Below are 13,950 nucleotides of genomic sequence, written 5' to 3' on the forward strand. Positions count from 1 at the left end.
ATTTTCCTTGTCTACCATTTGGCCTCCTTCTTCGCCAAGAATGTGTTCAGGATAGCAACAAGCTTCTCCAAGGCCGCGAGCCACTTCTCCAGCTCAGACTGTACTTTGCTTTCGTCGTCGCCCAGCTTGCCGTAGAAGTCCTTGCGGTAGGGTGTAGCGCTCATGGCAGCACTGAAGATGGGCTTGACCATGAAGGAGTGGTGGGGCTTGAGTGTGTTGCCGTAGGCATCGCGGAAGGAGTCGGCGAGCTCCTTGGAGGGGTTCGAGATGTTGTGGCGGAGGGCTTGGGCGGTGAAGTCGAGGCCACTGTACAGAAGTCAGTGACAGGATGTTGGGGTTTTAAGGGCATGACTTACCGGTTCAGCCATACGAGACCCTCGGTGGCGGTGTGCTTCTTCTCCTTGAGCTCGTTCAGGGCGAGCTCTTGGAGTGATTCTGATTGGGCGGGTGCTGCGAGCTGTCTGTCGCGGATTTTCTGTCTCGTATTAGTACAGCTGTTGCTGTAGCATCAATTAAAGTTCTCACCTTGATGTTGCCGCTCATGTCATTCTTGACTGGCTTGAACGCCACCGAGCCCAAGACATCGAACAGGGTAGTCGTGCTCTCAGCCGCCTCTAGGAACTCATTCGTCGAGATAGCATTGTCCTTGGACTCATCGACAGGCACGTCGACGAAGCTCTTCTTGACCGTCTCGAAGAAGGTTCCGCCGGGAGGGTACGCAGCAGCCATTGTGGGGTAGTATGTGGTGTTTTGTTGTAGTGCTGGAAAAAGCAATTGAGGTTCAGATGCGAGAAAGGCAGAAAGACGTTTGTTATGGCAAAGGTGGTCTCGGCCCAAGCGGTGAGCTCTGGTGCGTTCGACACGCGTGGCTTTGGTGGGGCATGCGGCTGCAGTGAGCTAGCGCGGGGAAGGCGCGACGCACAGGGTCTCGAGAGGGGAACTGCGAGCGCCTAGCTCACCTTGCACATGGGCGCTGCATCTGTCTTGGGGAGCGACGTCGGGACGTAGAATTATGTCCGGAAGTAGTTTGTCCTGCGCGGGGAAAGAATGTCCGGTAGTCGTGACCTGCCTGCGGTATAAGACATCATGAGCTTGCTGTCGTCGTCAGATCGCGAGAGAACACCATCACCTGCAGGGTAATATATCGCCATCCCGATCTATTTCAATCGGACCTTCTGATCCTTGCTTGAACATATCTCCGAACCTACAGCAACAACAACCACTAAGATGCCGTCACATATCCACTCTGTTACCAACATACACCGTATAGCCTGCATCCCTGGCGACGGCATCGGTGTCGACATAACAGAAGCCGCCGTCCAAGTTCTCAACGTCCTCTCAAAAACCATCGGCGGCTTCGAATTCGACTTCACAACCTTTGACTGGAGCAGCAAGAACTATCTCGAGCGAGGATGGTACATGCCACCGGACGGTCTCGAGCAACTGAAAGCCTATGATGCCATCTACTTCGGTGCCGTTGGCTGGCCCAATGTGCCTGACCACATATCCCTCTGGTCCCTCATCTTGCCAATCCGGAAGTCGCTGAACCAATACGTCAATGTCCGTCCTACACGCATCCTCCCTGGCACCACATCACCATTATCAAACTGCAAACCCGGGGATCTCGACTGGATGATCATCCGCGAGAACAGTGAGGGCGAATACTCCGGCCAAGGCGGCACATCTCACGAAGACAGCCCGCACACCATCGCCACTGAAGTCAGCATCTTCACACGCGTGGGCATCGAGCGCGTAATGCGATATGCATTCGAAACCGCGCGCTCACGACCACGCAAGAAGCTCACCATGGTGACTAAGAGCAATGCACAGCGCCACGGCATGGTCCTCTGGGACAAAGTCTTCTACGAAGTCGCAAAAGAGTACGAGGACGTGGAGATAGACAAGATGCTTGTGGATGCCATGACGGTGCGCATGACGCTGCATCCGTCCTCGCTCGACACTATTGTTGCGACAAATCTACACGCGGATATCTTGTCCGACCTTGCTGCTGCGCTGAGTGGCTCGATTGGTATTGCGCCGTCGTCGAATCTCGATCCTACAAGGAAGAACCCGAGTATGTTTGAGCCTATCCATGGGTCTGCGCCGGATATCGCGGGCAAGGGCATTGCGAATCCTGTAGGTGCTTTTTGGAGTGCGGCGGAGATGGTGAGGTGGGTTGGGGAGGAGAAGGCGGCTGATGGATTGATGAAGGCGATTGAGAATGTTACGGAGAGGGGAGTTAAGACGAAGGATCTTGGTGGGAGCGAGAACACCAAGGGTGTGACCGATGCGGTTTGTAAGGAGATTGAGACGCTTTTCAAGAGAGACTGAATGGGATAGATATACATGTACAAACCTACCACTACCGCAACAGTCTTCCCATCCTTATTGGGTATCAATTCATCCCATCCTCTCTCACGATCATCCATCCAAAAACACCGCAGGAACCTCACTCCTCCCCTCAACAACCCTACTCCTGTTCCCTCTCTCTCCTCTCACCCTCTCATCCCCCACCTCCCTCAGCCCCAACCAGTCCCTCCAAACCCTGACCGCTTTCCCCTGAATCAGCGCCTTGCTAATCGGCCCAAAATCATTGCTATCCAAACTCTTCCGCCAATTATCCCCTTCAATCCACACATGTCCATACGGCACAACAACCTTACCCACCTCATCCCCATCTCTACCCGCAACGCTATCCTCATCGTGATCAGGCAGTCCGTCTGGTACACCTTTCAACCTGTCCTTGAACGAAGCAGGATCAAGCGCGTAGCCCCGTGTAGGATATACGGTATCCCCTTCCACCGCGACTACGCGTTTTATCCCCATTTCCCCCGGTTTATGCGGTTTCCAGAACGTTACTACATCTCCTCGTTTTACGCCCCAGAATATAGCGCCATCCTTCCCATCCTCACCCTTCTCTCCTTTCACAGCCCGTTTCTTGCCATCACGCCGCTCCTGATACGGCCGCACAATGACATAATCTTCCCGACCCGTCTCGTGCGCATCGGGACTGAGCGTGGGTGCCATGGAGGAGCCACGCACATGCTGGACTTCAATGAAGTGGTCGCGGATCCAGAGGAGCGCGCAGATGGCTACGATGCCGTTTGTGCCCCATTTTAGGTAGCGGCCGCCTGTGCGAGCGCGTGCGGTTTCATGCCATCGGGGTGGTGGTGGTGGTGGGGGAGCGGTGCGAGATGGTGTTGCTGGGGTGGGCTTTGATGGATGCGGAGTGCGCGGGGCTGGATTTGCGGGTCGAACCGGTAGTGAGGGCTTCGCGAACGCTTTCGGTGCAGTAGGAGGTTTCGCAGGAAGCCGGATGGGAGGCTTGGGTGGCATTGGGAGATTGGGGTTGAGATGGGGTCTTGGTCAAGGTAACGCGATGTTGCTCGGCAATACTTGCCCGCGTTGCCGTTGGACGTTGGAGGTGCTGCTATTCTTCTGCAAGACTGCATCTACAGCACACATATAATGTCACTACGAGCTCAGGCGGCGCTGATATCAAGCAACATATTAAAATGACCGTTTCTAGTACTTCACGCACGTTCCGGCAATAATGAATCGATCATAACGTGCAAAGTTCAAGAGGTATATCTAGCTAGATGGCAGCTATGATACAAGGCCTAATACATATCCACAGTATGCAATCGCTACCATTCGGTCGTTCAATGCTCGTCAAATCCATAACCTAATCTACTTCAGGGCCTTGATGACGGCGTCGGCGTACTCGAAGGTCTTGGCCTTGCCACCAAGGTCACCGGTGATGGTCTGTAATACGATTAGCATGTATTCATATCCAAAGATGATGTCTGGTGCTTACCTTGCCCTCAGCAAGAACCTTGAAGATGGCCTGCTCAATGTTGGCGGCCTCTTGGGTGAGACCCATGTGTCGCAGCATCATGATGGAGCTGAGAAGAAGCGCGGTGGGGTTAGCGAGCTGCTTGCCAGCAATGTCGGGCGCGGAACCGTGGACAGCCTCGAAGATAGAGCAGTTGTCACCAATGTTGCCGGAAGGAGTAAGACCGAGACCACCGATGAGACCAGCGCACATGTCGGAGAGAATGTCTCCGTACAAGTTGGGCATGACGAGGACCTTGTCGTTGTAGGGAACAGGGTCGGTAACCATCTTCAGGCAGGTGTTGTCCAGCAACTCGGCGTCGAACTCAATGTCGGGGAACTCCTTGGAGATCTCGCGGGCGGTGCTGAGGAAGAGACCGTCGGACATCTTCATGATGGTGGCCTTGTGGACAGCGCGGACCTTCTTCCTGCCAATGTCGCGGGCGTGCTGGAAGGCGTATCGCAGAACGCGCTCAGAGGCCTCACGGGTGATGAGCTTGATGCTCTGGACAACGCCATCTACGACGATGTGCTCGATGCCAGAGTATTCTCCCTCGGTGTTCTCACGGATCAGGACAGTGTCGACGTCGTCGTAGGGCGTCTTGTAGCCGGCGATGGATCTGCAGGGACGGACGTTGGCGAAGAGGTTGAAGGTACGGCGGAGAGTAAGGTTGAGCGAGACGTGGCCCTTGCCGATGGGGGTCGCGAGGGGGCCCTTGAGGGCGACCAAGTTCTTCTTGACGCTGGCGATGGACTCGTCGGGGATGACCGTCTTGCCGTCCTCGTTCAGGCGCGGGGTGACGTCGACCGACTCCCACTTGATTGGGACGTTGGCGGCCGAGTAGATGTCCTTGACCGACTGCGCAATCTCGGGGCCGATACCATCACCCTCGATTAGAGTGACGGAGTACTTGCCGTCGCTGCCCTTCTTTCCGTGGAACTTGGCGACTTCGGAGGCGTATGTGCGGGCGGACATCTGTGTGTGTTAGTAGAGTTCCAGGCTATTTTTCTCTTCCTCTGCGCCCATCTTCTCTAGGCGCAAGAATGCTGTATCCCGCGGGAAGCTCACCTGGGACAGCGCGGGCGCCCATCGTGCGCGGGTAGCCTGGCGCATGCATTGCCGCGCAGGGGCGGCGAAGGAGCGAGCAGCCAACATGTTGAGGGTATTTCAATGTTGTCACGACCCAATTGGAGCTACACGGTGGTGGTAGCAGGTCGTCGAGGTGGGTGGTCGCGGCGGGAGGGTTGCGCAAAGCTCGGATACAGAAAAAGAAAGCTCCACCGGCCGCGGGATGTCTTCGTGCGCCAAACCGGTCCATTCCGCCTCCGTCATGGCATCCCACCCGCAATAGCCCTGCATTCTCATGCACCCTCGGTTAACGCTAAATAATGGACTGGCGATACACCTGGAAGCCTCACGACTGATATTCACTTGGAAAACGCGACATTACACTGCACCTTAATACCAACTTCACTCGGCGCAACGGAACGTCTCGAACCGAGTGCTTGTCACATGTCACGACAAAGCGACCCAATACATCACACATCGCGACATCCTACTTCACACTCATCATTCTCGTATACTCTCCACGACCTCACGTCTCTGGTTGGACTCGAGTTCACCATGGCGCGTTTTGGATCGCATTCTCACCCATCAGCTGGTGTCTTTAATCGTATGTTTCGTGTACAAGACCCACCGAAAGAAAGACACGGCCATTAAGAGCCGTTACCTATGGCACTTCTTCATCTCTGGTAGGATGCTCCTACATATCGTAGCTCAGACTGAGACTGCGTGTAACGCAGTCGCATCATTCGGCACCTGAGACCCTCTTGGACCACAAGCCACTTTGAACGCCAGTCCAGTCCATCGCTCTATGATGCAGCCTCTACCCATCGCGGCTAGCGTTAGCATCCTCTCAGAGAATGCGCGCATGACTTCAGATTCAGCTCACTTTGCTATATCGGTTTTTTATGTTGTGTCAACGCCATCCCCGGTCATATCCGTAGCAGCCTCAACCCAGAACTACGGATTGCTGTACAGAAAGGTTCCGACCGGGCGTACTCCTGAGGTATAAAGCTCAAAACATTCTATCCCAGTGATCACACTCACCGCACTATCCAGACACCCGTATATATTCACTCTCCATCTCTTTTGCAATCATGCGGGTCCAAGATTTTGTTTTCATCGCCGTATTCTTATGGCCTATTGTTGTCGGATCGGCTCACTTAGACCGAAGAACGACGCAGCTCTTCGACGTGAGTATTTTGTCGTTACCCAATGATTGGTGGTCAAGAACTGACAACGAATTCCTTCAACCCAGTTTGAGGACATTGAAATCCCCGTTACCGGTGTCGTCACTCCCATCACGATCTACAAAGGCGTTCAGTTCACCTCCATCTCCGCAGGAGCGCTGGGCGTCGCAAACATAACTTTCCTGGGTATCAGGCCAAAAACCCCACCGCAAGTCGCCTCAACAGCGTTCCGCAGCACGCTGCCCGACCTTAAACCCGCATCTGTGACGGTTGACTACCCAGATTCACCTTACAAGTCGATCGAATTAGTCTCTCTCTACCTCCATTGCGTAGCCGCACTAGGCACCGGTCTCTTCTCAGCGCTGGTCCAATGTAAGATCAACTTCGAGTGTTTCGGCTCAGATGGCAAGCTCAAAGCCGAAAAGGAGGTCGAGTATAAACCGGACACGCCGCTCCTTATCCCTGTTGAGGAGCAGAAGAAAGTCAACTTTGAATCCAAATTTGTGGGTTGCAAGGATATCAAGTTCGCATTGGTGAGCAGTCAGCTTCCTCTAGGAAGTGTTTTAACGGCGATCGCGACGGATAGTTGGACTGTGGTTTTGCATCCACGCGATGCTGAGTCTTGATCACCTGTAGCAGAGTTGAATTTTCTATTGACCTTTCATCCGTGGATCTGTTCAAAAGAAGAAGCACCATCTGCCACACAGAGCTACCTTGCATTCAACAGACGGTGCTTACGCACCAGAATCACACTCGCTGGTACCAGAAGACTATCAAGTTGACTTTCATACGATTGACTTTCCTGAATCTACTTCTCATCTCTATATGTTCATCTTATCTAGCCCTTCTTAGCGGCAGCGCGGCGCGCTCCGGCTGCCGAACCCTCTCATGCATTTCATATTCACTTGCTAAGCTTTTCTGCTCATCTTTCTCCTCGCGCTTTCTACGAGCCAAACGAGCGACCCCAGATGATAACGCGTACAGCCAGAGCATCATTATGACCATAATCGCAGCGGAAATGGCACCGAAGATGAAGAAGCCCAGCCAGATACGGTATTCGGCGCTTGAAGTGTTTGGTGGGTGTAGTGGCCTGGGATAGGCGGAGATGGTGTTGTTTTGTAGTGGCGAAGCATCGGTCGTGTTAGTAGCCGCGAGGGCGAGGCCGCTGGAGTAAGCAACGGTGTATGGAGACGCCATGTCTGAAGTTGATCTGCGCTTAGGTATGAGAAGGTTGCCACTATGTTCGTGTGCTGATACTTGGAGTAGGAGAGGAACAGACTCTAGACTCTACTTCGTCGGGCATTGTGCGCCAGATCGCTGAACCTTCACGATCTCATGAATCCAAAAGCTTACAGTGTGTTGGAGTATACCTTTTAGAATGTCACCGTTGATGTGACTAGCGCTCAGCGTTATCGAATCCGACACTGTGAGCTCACAGGCCTAATGTTCAGTAGTAGTCACCATATGGTGCGGCATTTGTACGGTCACCGCGATCAGAGCTACTGCTTACAATTGGTCTTCCGCAATCTTCCCAGGTCCTCGTTCATCCTAACTACGACCAGACGTAACAGGACGAAATCACCAACACTACTTGTTCAACATCCAACATGTCACAAAACAATACTATGGCGGCTTTTACTTGGCCTAATGCCGCGCAAGTAACTGCTTCTTCAGGTACGATGACTTCGTCTTCTGTTACCACTTCGACTGCAGTCGATCCTGGTGTATTCTACTCATCGGATGTTGCTGCAACGACGTCTACTGCTTCAGACGGAGGAGCGTTCTTTTCTTCAGACGTCTCAACGACTGCTGTTGCCTCCGCTACAAGCACTTCAACAGCAGTAGATCCTGGTACCTTTTACTTGTCGGCTGTCCCTACGTCTACTTCCACTGCATCCGATGGAGGCACATTCTTCTCTTCGGACGTTCCCGTTTCTAGCATCGGCTGCCACCATTGCACAGCTTGTACGAAGACGACCTCAACCGCCAGTGCTCACGCAAGTGCGTCTCCTTTCCTAAGGGCAGTCTCGAACAATCCTTGGAATCCAAACGTAGCACCGCCAATTGATGCGTCACCATCGTACGTCGATTACGGCACCGTGTCCACCCTGATGCCTCAAGCTACCGGAGTCGCTTTCGATCGCGGCACACCTTTTGAAATGACTGATCCCATACTGCCAATAACAGATGCATCGTCTGATCCTCATTCAACCTTCGCCAAGCGAGACGGTCCCCGCTTCGCGAAAAACCCAGGCCACATCATCGGTGTCATCATACTGGCCCTCGGTGTTGTCCTCGTATGCTTCCTAGCAATCAAGTACTGTAGGGGTCTAATTCCCACGACCCACGATCCAGAAAAAGGCAATAGCCGCCCTCGTTATCCACATTATGAAAAAGAGGTCGTCCGTGGACGACGACGCCGCCGTGACGGCTCACCTTCCACCACCCATTATGCTGACATACCAATTTCGGAGGGATACGGTATGGATCCGGTCGACCTTGCTCGCGCCCAGAATTGGCAAGACGGCTTCGACGAAAAAGGTGCTTATGCGACGCGAGATCACGTAGATCGAGGAATATCCGCTGATAACTTCCAGTCAGTCGCGACGCATGGAACTGGCGATAATGCTGGATATCGACCGCAATTACCCAGCTTTATACCTACGCGCAGCTCGAATCCAAAGTCCCGTCCTGTGATCGATCTGCCGACGCTCGCCCGTAATCCGGAGTACCCAGCCGGTCAGCCAGTCTCGCCGTTGAGTGCAAACGGCCCACCCTACGATTATAACCGCACGCGAGATTACAGCGACGTATCACCGCTATATTCGCCCACAATGCATCGCGAGAATCGCAGGTAGTCAGTCCGGTCGGATGGCGACAATGTGGTGTGGTTGCTGAAGATCAAACAGGTACAGCTGTCAGACGCGTTTCCAGCTAGTGGAGTTTAGAGTTTCGCATAGGTATCCTGCAATTTTGCTTTTTTAATTCCGAGACTCGTTACTTGATACAGTGAGATTGGTTCTGCGCCGGCAACATCGTTGGTTTTCGGGGTTATTTTGGGGTGGGTTTCACTTCTTTCATTTGCTGGGGGCTGTGCTTGGTGTGGTTTAACTATCGTGAAGGTAACCGTCCCCACTTGCCATTCTTACCTGCGCATTCGTTCTTTACCTACACACTCATTCTACAACCACACACTCACTCGTTCGATCGCAACTGTCCAACTCGCATAATACATACACAGATTTCATCTTGTCACATCGCACAACATGCCTGTACTCAAGTTCTCACACCGCGCTGAGCCTATCAACGCCGAACAGCGCATGATCGGCCCCATTCCTTTGCCATGGTTCATTCCCATGTGTGTCTTTGCGCCGTTCTTCCTCTCGTTCATATGCTGGGTATTCTATCAACAAACGGTGACGCGGTACAAGAACAAGAAGCTATTGGCAGCGCAACAAGAGCAACAGCGCTTAGCTGCTAAAGAGGTGGAGACGCAGATGCAGCAGTTCATTGGGTCGAGCGTAAACAACGCGAACATGCGCGCGCCACCAAGGGCACTGAGACATCCTGCTTACAGATGATTGTGATCTGGAAGAATTCAACACGAGTATCATGGAGATGGTCGCAGGATGACAGGCATGATCATGTGCCGTCCATTCGTTTCGGCTCGGAGAGACCAGCAGTAAGTAGTCCACAGTACTATCACAATTCGCAACATTGTCAACTTACGACATTCTACCAGAACACTCTAGACAGCTATTGTGAAAGCATCATGTCTCACGATCATTCACACCACATCCTTACTCGTTCTACAAAAGACCTTCCATACCTCGTCACAAGCTTCCATCACCAAGCTCCATCTACATCATCGCATCTCACGATAGCCTCTAAGCCGGACTTCCAACTCACATCTCAAATTCAGCAACACAACACAACACCATGGCCCCATTAAACGTTCCTAGCGCTCTCGCGCCACTAGCCACCTCCACGTACTCACCCCCCGCTATGCCGCTTGTCACGCAACTCTCCGCACTGGCCACTATTGTCACCCCGACGACTCCCTACACACCCATGACCTCTCCATCCTCCATTTCGGATATCCTCCACCAGATCTCCAAAGCAGATGTCGCTGCCGAGCCTACTTCCACTTTTGACCTCAAAGTCAAGTCCAGCAGCTCTGGAGCTGAAGGCGGTCTGTCGACTATAGCTGTAGTCGGCATTATCGGTGGTATTCTTGTGGGCATGCTTATTTTGGGGTTTGTTGTTGTGAAAATGTGCCATCATTAAGTGCGGATGATGGTGGGTTAGTTGTTTCACATAGGGAAGAACAAGGATATGAAGGTTGATGTGATGGGTGTCTTCTTGGATGTTAGATGATGGGATAGGTCTATCTAATTAGATGTTTGAAGATAAGAAGACGTTTTCATGCCTTTGCCATTCCCTGCTCTCGTGCTGTTTTTGTGTTAAGTGTGTCGCGTTTGTGAAGACTAAGAATTGTGTAGTGTCTCTCCTGGCGGCACGCAGAATGAGCGTACCTCACGCTTGCTGCCCATGTACCTCAGCGGCTACCTTCTACGCCGCTGTCTCCTAGGCGTTTCTTCAGCTGCGCTCCAACCTTCCATTTCGATATCCAGATCGTCTAACTCGGCCGCTAAATCTTGTCGCGGCTTCTTCGCCTTTCTGACTGGCTGATCGCCGGGAGTGTCGGAGTCAGATAGGAAGCTGTCTCTTCGTCGCTTTGTGTTGCAACTAACGGAACGAAGAGATCGCTCTTTTTGGTGATATTTCTGGCTAGATGAAGGAGACGACGTTGAAGATGCTAAGCAAGGTCAGAAGATGAGCGTGAATGGGAAGCATAGTAACTTACTGCTATCCTCGTCATCCGAGTCGACGATGAAGCGTCGCTTTCGTTGTGAGATTGGTGATCTGGAACTACTCGTAGATATCGGGGTCTTGCGCTCGAACGTGCTGCCACTCGGGAGACCACGTTCTTTTGCCAGTGCGTTCCTATATGCATTCGTCAGATACTGTGTCTAGTCATTCCTACGCGTTAGACTTACTGCACAGCGAATTCCACCATCTCGTATTCTACCTCCGGGCTGAGCTCTCCATCAGCCAGATCTACGATCGCAGGTATACGAATCCCTCCCGCTTTGAGATTGATAAGATCGAGTTGGGCTGCTGCGACCCGGAAAGCGGCATTGGATGGGCGGCACCGTTGCTTTGGAAGACGTTTTGGTTTCGTGAACGAGAATTGGGGGCAGTCGACTGCCATGACGGGAACTTGAAGTGAGAAGAATGATAGGGTAGAAGATGGAGATATGGTGGATGGGAAGGATGGTGTACTGTCAATCTCACTTCGAAGACCGAGGTGACTGAGAGCGCGCTGCAACAGGTGAGATAACATGGCGTCTATCTGAGTTGTTTGCGCTGAAGCTAATTTCGCTGTTTGTTGTCTTACCTGTGAGACTTCAATGTCTCAGCGCCCGTTTGAAAGGTGACAGTAAGAGCGAGCAGGCATTGAATGGAGCAATCGCAGCACAAGGCGCTCATGCCACAAAGTACGATTGAATATCACGTAGCTACCAGATGGCTGCAAGGCTCTAGAATTTGTACGACGCTGCGCGGGAGTGTGCATGCATTGACTAGATACTACAGCAACCTGAAATCAACCTGTCATTTCTTCCACATATACCAAACGCCCGATATTGACACCACTCGATCTACACGTCGCTAAATACAATCCAACCACTCTTCACATCTTTCAAGCTCTAGTCCTTTTCCTCAACAGTCTAGCGCTGTATACAAAGCGCGGCTGCATGTCTATATCCAGATCTAATGGATCCTCGCCATCCAACATCCCAACGTCGCTGTCTGCACGTCTACTGCGTACCTCAACACCAAGAAACTCATCGGAGCCATTAGAGATATCAGAATTGAGATCGTAATGGACAGTATTATCGGGAACGACGAACTCGCGGTCGCTGCTCGTCTCTCTGGCGTGCGTAGGGTTCATTGAAGACGACTTCATTCGTTTGGCGCTCGTGTTTGAACAGTGTTTCGCACCTGACTTCGTGCTTTTGAAAGCCTTTGCATGATGGTGTAGACTCTTTGACTTTGTAGCTTTGTTCTTCGGCTTGGACTGTGGTCTCGATGCGATTGTAGCGGCTGACTCCGGCTGCGGTTCATCGTCATCCCACTCAAAAGCGGGATCATTTGGGTCTATCTTGACCATGACTTCCCCGCCATCTGCATCCAAGCCTGGTTGATACTGTGCATGTGGGGCTTCACTCATCCTGATGGCTTGTCTCTTGGCCAACGGTAGATCGCCTTCGCTGTCCCTGATGAGGTGATAGAGGTCCACAATGGGTAGCGCGGGTGCTACAGCCATTAGCTGAGCGACTTTACTTCTCAGACCGAAGTCGTCGATATCCATAAGACTCATGTTGATAGTCCCAGGCTTGCTCTCTTTCCGGCATCCATTGAGCGCGTGATTTTGGCTTGTGCCTCGTGTGGCAGGCTTACGGATCGGTGACGCCTCTTCATCGCCATCAGAATCTCGTTGTAGTGTTTCTTGGGGTACAGCATGCGATCGATCCTTTGCGGGCCCGCTAGATTTTGGTGAGGAGCGTCTTAAGACGAAGCCTATGGGTGCATGCGACGTATTCGGTAATGCGCTCGGGCTCTCGCTCGTGCCATCGTAGCGGAAACCTCGTAGGTTGGGCTCGGCGAGTGAGACATGCGTTCGACGAGGGTCAAGACTACCGATATTAGTGTTGAACAGGCGTGTTGTGAGAGCTATTTGTCTTGACTTACCGCTGGGGAGTGTTTGTCGGCGCGTCATCATCGCTATCGAGCGTGATTGGCAAGTCCTGGGATGCGCCCACTCGGAAACTGGGACTAAACTTGGAGCCAGCTTTGGGGAGCTTGCGCACCGAAATTTGAGGTTTTCGCTTCGCCCGACCGCGTTTTTCTTTGCCTGTTGCCGGGCCCATATTGATTTTCTTAATATTGCGCTGGAACCCCATATTATCCTCCTTCTGACTAGAATATTCAGGCTTGCGCTGTCGAATGGTTTGATGGGGGTTGGGTGTACGACCGAGGGAGGGTAGAGACTGGTGCGGATCAAACGGATTGAGCCTCGAAATTTCTAGCAGCGTTGCAGTGCGGTATTGCGGCAGTCCACATCGCACCGACGTATCTTTCCTCCCTCTCAATATGTCTTGATACTGGCTGCTAAGGCCATAAGGCAACAATATCGGAAAATAGGTATCCATGGCAACGGAAAGAGAGCGCAAGGACGAAACGAGTGCCCAGGAGGTGGAGGGGAGGATCAGCAAGCGGTGTGGCGCCGTGGGCAGGTCGGTCAAACGGGCGGTATTCAGTCGCGAAAGAGTGAGAGGGCAGAGGCAGGTGCCATCGCGTGCTGAGCGCTGAGACAATTCTCGTTGCTGGGGTAGGCTCTGGACGAGGAAGGCACGACCTGATCAGCAGCCACATCGCCAAACGTAAAACACTGTATCTTGTCACTATCCGGAACTTGTTATACGAAAATTCCGGAGAGCAGTCACATGAAAGATCGCTCGTCAGCCCGGATTTGAGAAGACTATAATGACTCTGGGGGAATTACTCTGTAGAATTTGCAGAGCGCGCAGCAACTATGGCAACAATTAGGAAGAAGCCAGAGAAAGAACAAATTAATTCGAGATACAGGAAACAATGTGCTAAAGACCCGGGTGGGACGTTTTGGTAGGTTCAATCCAGGGACCTGCCGGACGAGACGCCATGGTTTCCGCACTGAATATCACCATTCTCGTAGCCCTAGGATGCAAAGGCATGGGCTGTTTCTCGCCTTGAGAAAAC

At 52.5% G+C, this 13,950-nt stretch overlaps 7 protein-coding genes across 7 annotated transcripts; 3 read left to right on the forward strand and 4 right to left on the reverse strand.

Moving 5' to 3' along the window:
* Positions 1 to 11: 11 nt before the first annotated feature.
* On the reverse strand, positions 12 to 729 carry J4E92_009681 (uncharacterized protein; the record flags this gene model as incomplete). The annotated part of the gene is made up of 3 exons (XM_051501024.1): positions 12 to 306; positions 357 to 475; positions 526 to 729. The coding sequence occupies 3 exons, from the start codon at positions 727 to 729 to the stop codon at positions 12 to 14; spliced, it is 618 nt and encodes a 205-aa protein (XP_051348755.1).
* A 498-nt stretch (positions 730 to 1,227) lies between these two features.
* On the forward strand, positions 1,228 to 2,331 carry J4E92_009682 (uncharacterized protein; the record flags this gene model as incomplete). Its single annotated transcript, XM_051501025.1, has 1 exon — positions 1,228 to 2,331. The coding sequence occupies one exon, from the start codon at positions 1,228 to 1,230 to the stop codon at positions 2,329 to 2,331; it is 1,104 nt and encodes a 367-aa protein (XP_051348756.1).
* A 1,359-nt stretch (positions 2,332 to 3,690) lies between these two features.
* On the reverse strand, positions 3,691 to 4,990 carry IDH2 (NAD-dependent isocitrate dehydrogenase; the record flags this gene model as incomplete). Its single annotated transcript, XM_051501026.1, has 3 exons — positions 3,691 to 3,765; positions 3,818 to 4,810; positions 4,904 to 4,990. 3 exons carry the CDS (start codon positions 4,988 to 4,990, stop codon positions 3,691 to 3,693), a joined length of 1,155 nt encoding a protein of 384 aa, XP_051348757.1.
* A 1,004-nt stretch (positions 4,991 to 5,994) lies between these two features.
* Positions 5,995 to 7,186, forward strand: J4E92_009684 (uncharacterized protein; the record flags this gene model as incomplete). Its single annotated transcript, XM_051501027.1, has 3 exons — positions 5,995 to 6,090; positions 6,156 to 6,620; positions 7,001 to 7,186. 3 exons carry the CDS (start codon positions 5,995 to 5,997, stop codon positions 7,184 to 7,186), a joined length of 747 nt encoding a protein of 248 aa, XP_051348758.1.
* A 2,167-nt stretch (positions 7,187 to 9,353) lies between these two features.
* J4E92_009685 (uncharacterized protein) lies at positions 9,354 to 9,852 on the forward strand (the record flags this gene model as incomplete). The annotated part of the gene is made up of 2 exons (XM_051501028.1): positions 9,354 to 9,608; positions 9,844 to 9,852. The coding sequence occupies 2 exons, from the start codon at positions 9,354 to 9,356 to the stop codon at positions 9,850 to 9,852; spliced, it is 264 nt and encodes an 87-aa protein (XP_051348759.1).
* A 658-nt stretch (positions 9,853 to 10,510) lies between these two features.
* J4E92_009686 (uncharacterized protein) lies at positions 10,511 to 11,362 on the reverse strand (the record flags this gene model as incomplete). The annotated part of the gene is made up of 3 exons (XM_051501029.1): positions 10,511 to 10,539; positions 10,955 to 11,094; positions 11,148 to 11,362. The coding sequence occupies 3 exons, from the start codon at positions 11,360 to 11,362 to the stop codon at positions 10,511 to 10,513; spliced, it is 384 nt and encodes a 127-aa protein (XP_051348760.1).
* A 496-nt stretch (positions 11,363 to 11,858) lies between these two features.
* J4E92_009687 (uncharacterized protein) lies at positions 11,859 to 13,082 on the reverse strand (the record flags this gene model as incomplete). The annotated part of the gene is made up of 3 exons (XM_051501030.1): positions 11,859 to 11,879; positions 11,981 to 12,848; positions 12,904 to 13,082. 3 exons carry the CDS (start codon positions 13,080 to 13,082, stop codon positions 11,859 to 11,861), a joined length of 1,068 nt encoding a protein of 355 aa, XP_051348761.1.
* Between the last annotated feature and the right edge of the window lie 868 nt (positions 13,083 to 13,950).

Source organism: Alternaria infectoria, assembly GCF_024043175.1.
Source record: "Alternaria infectoria strain BMP 0036 chromosome Unknown scaffold_26, whole genome shotgun sequence".
Taxonomy (NCBI): domain Eukaryota; kingdom Fungi; phylum Ascomycota; class Dothideomycetes; order Pleosporales; family Pleosporaceae; genus Alternaria; species Alternaria infectoria.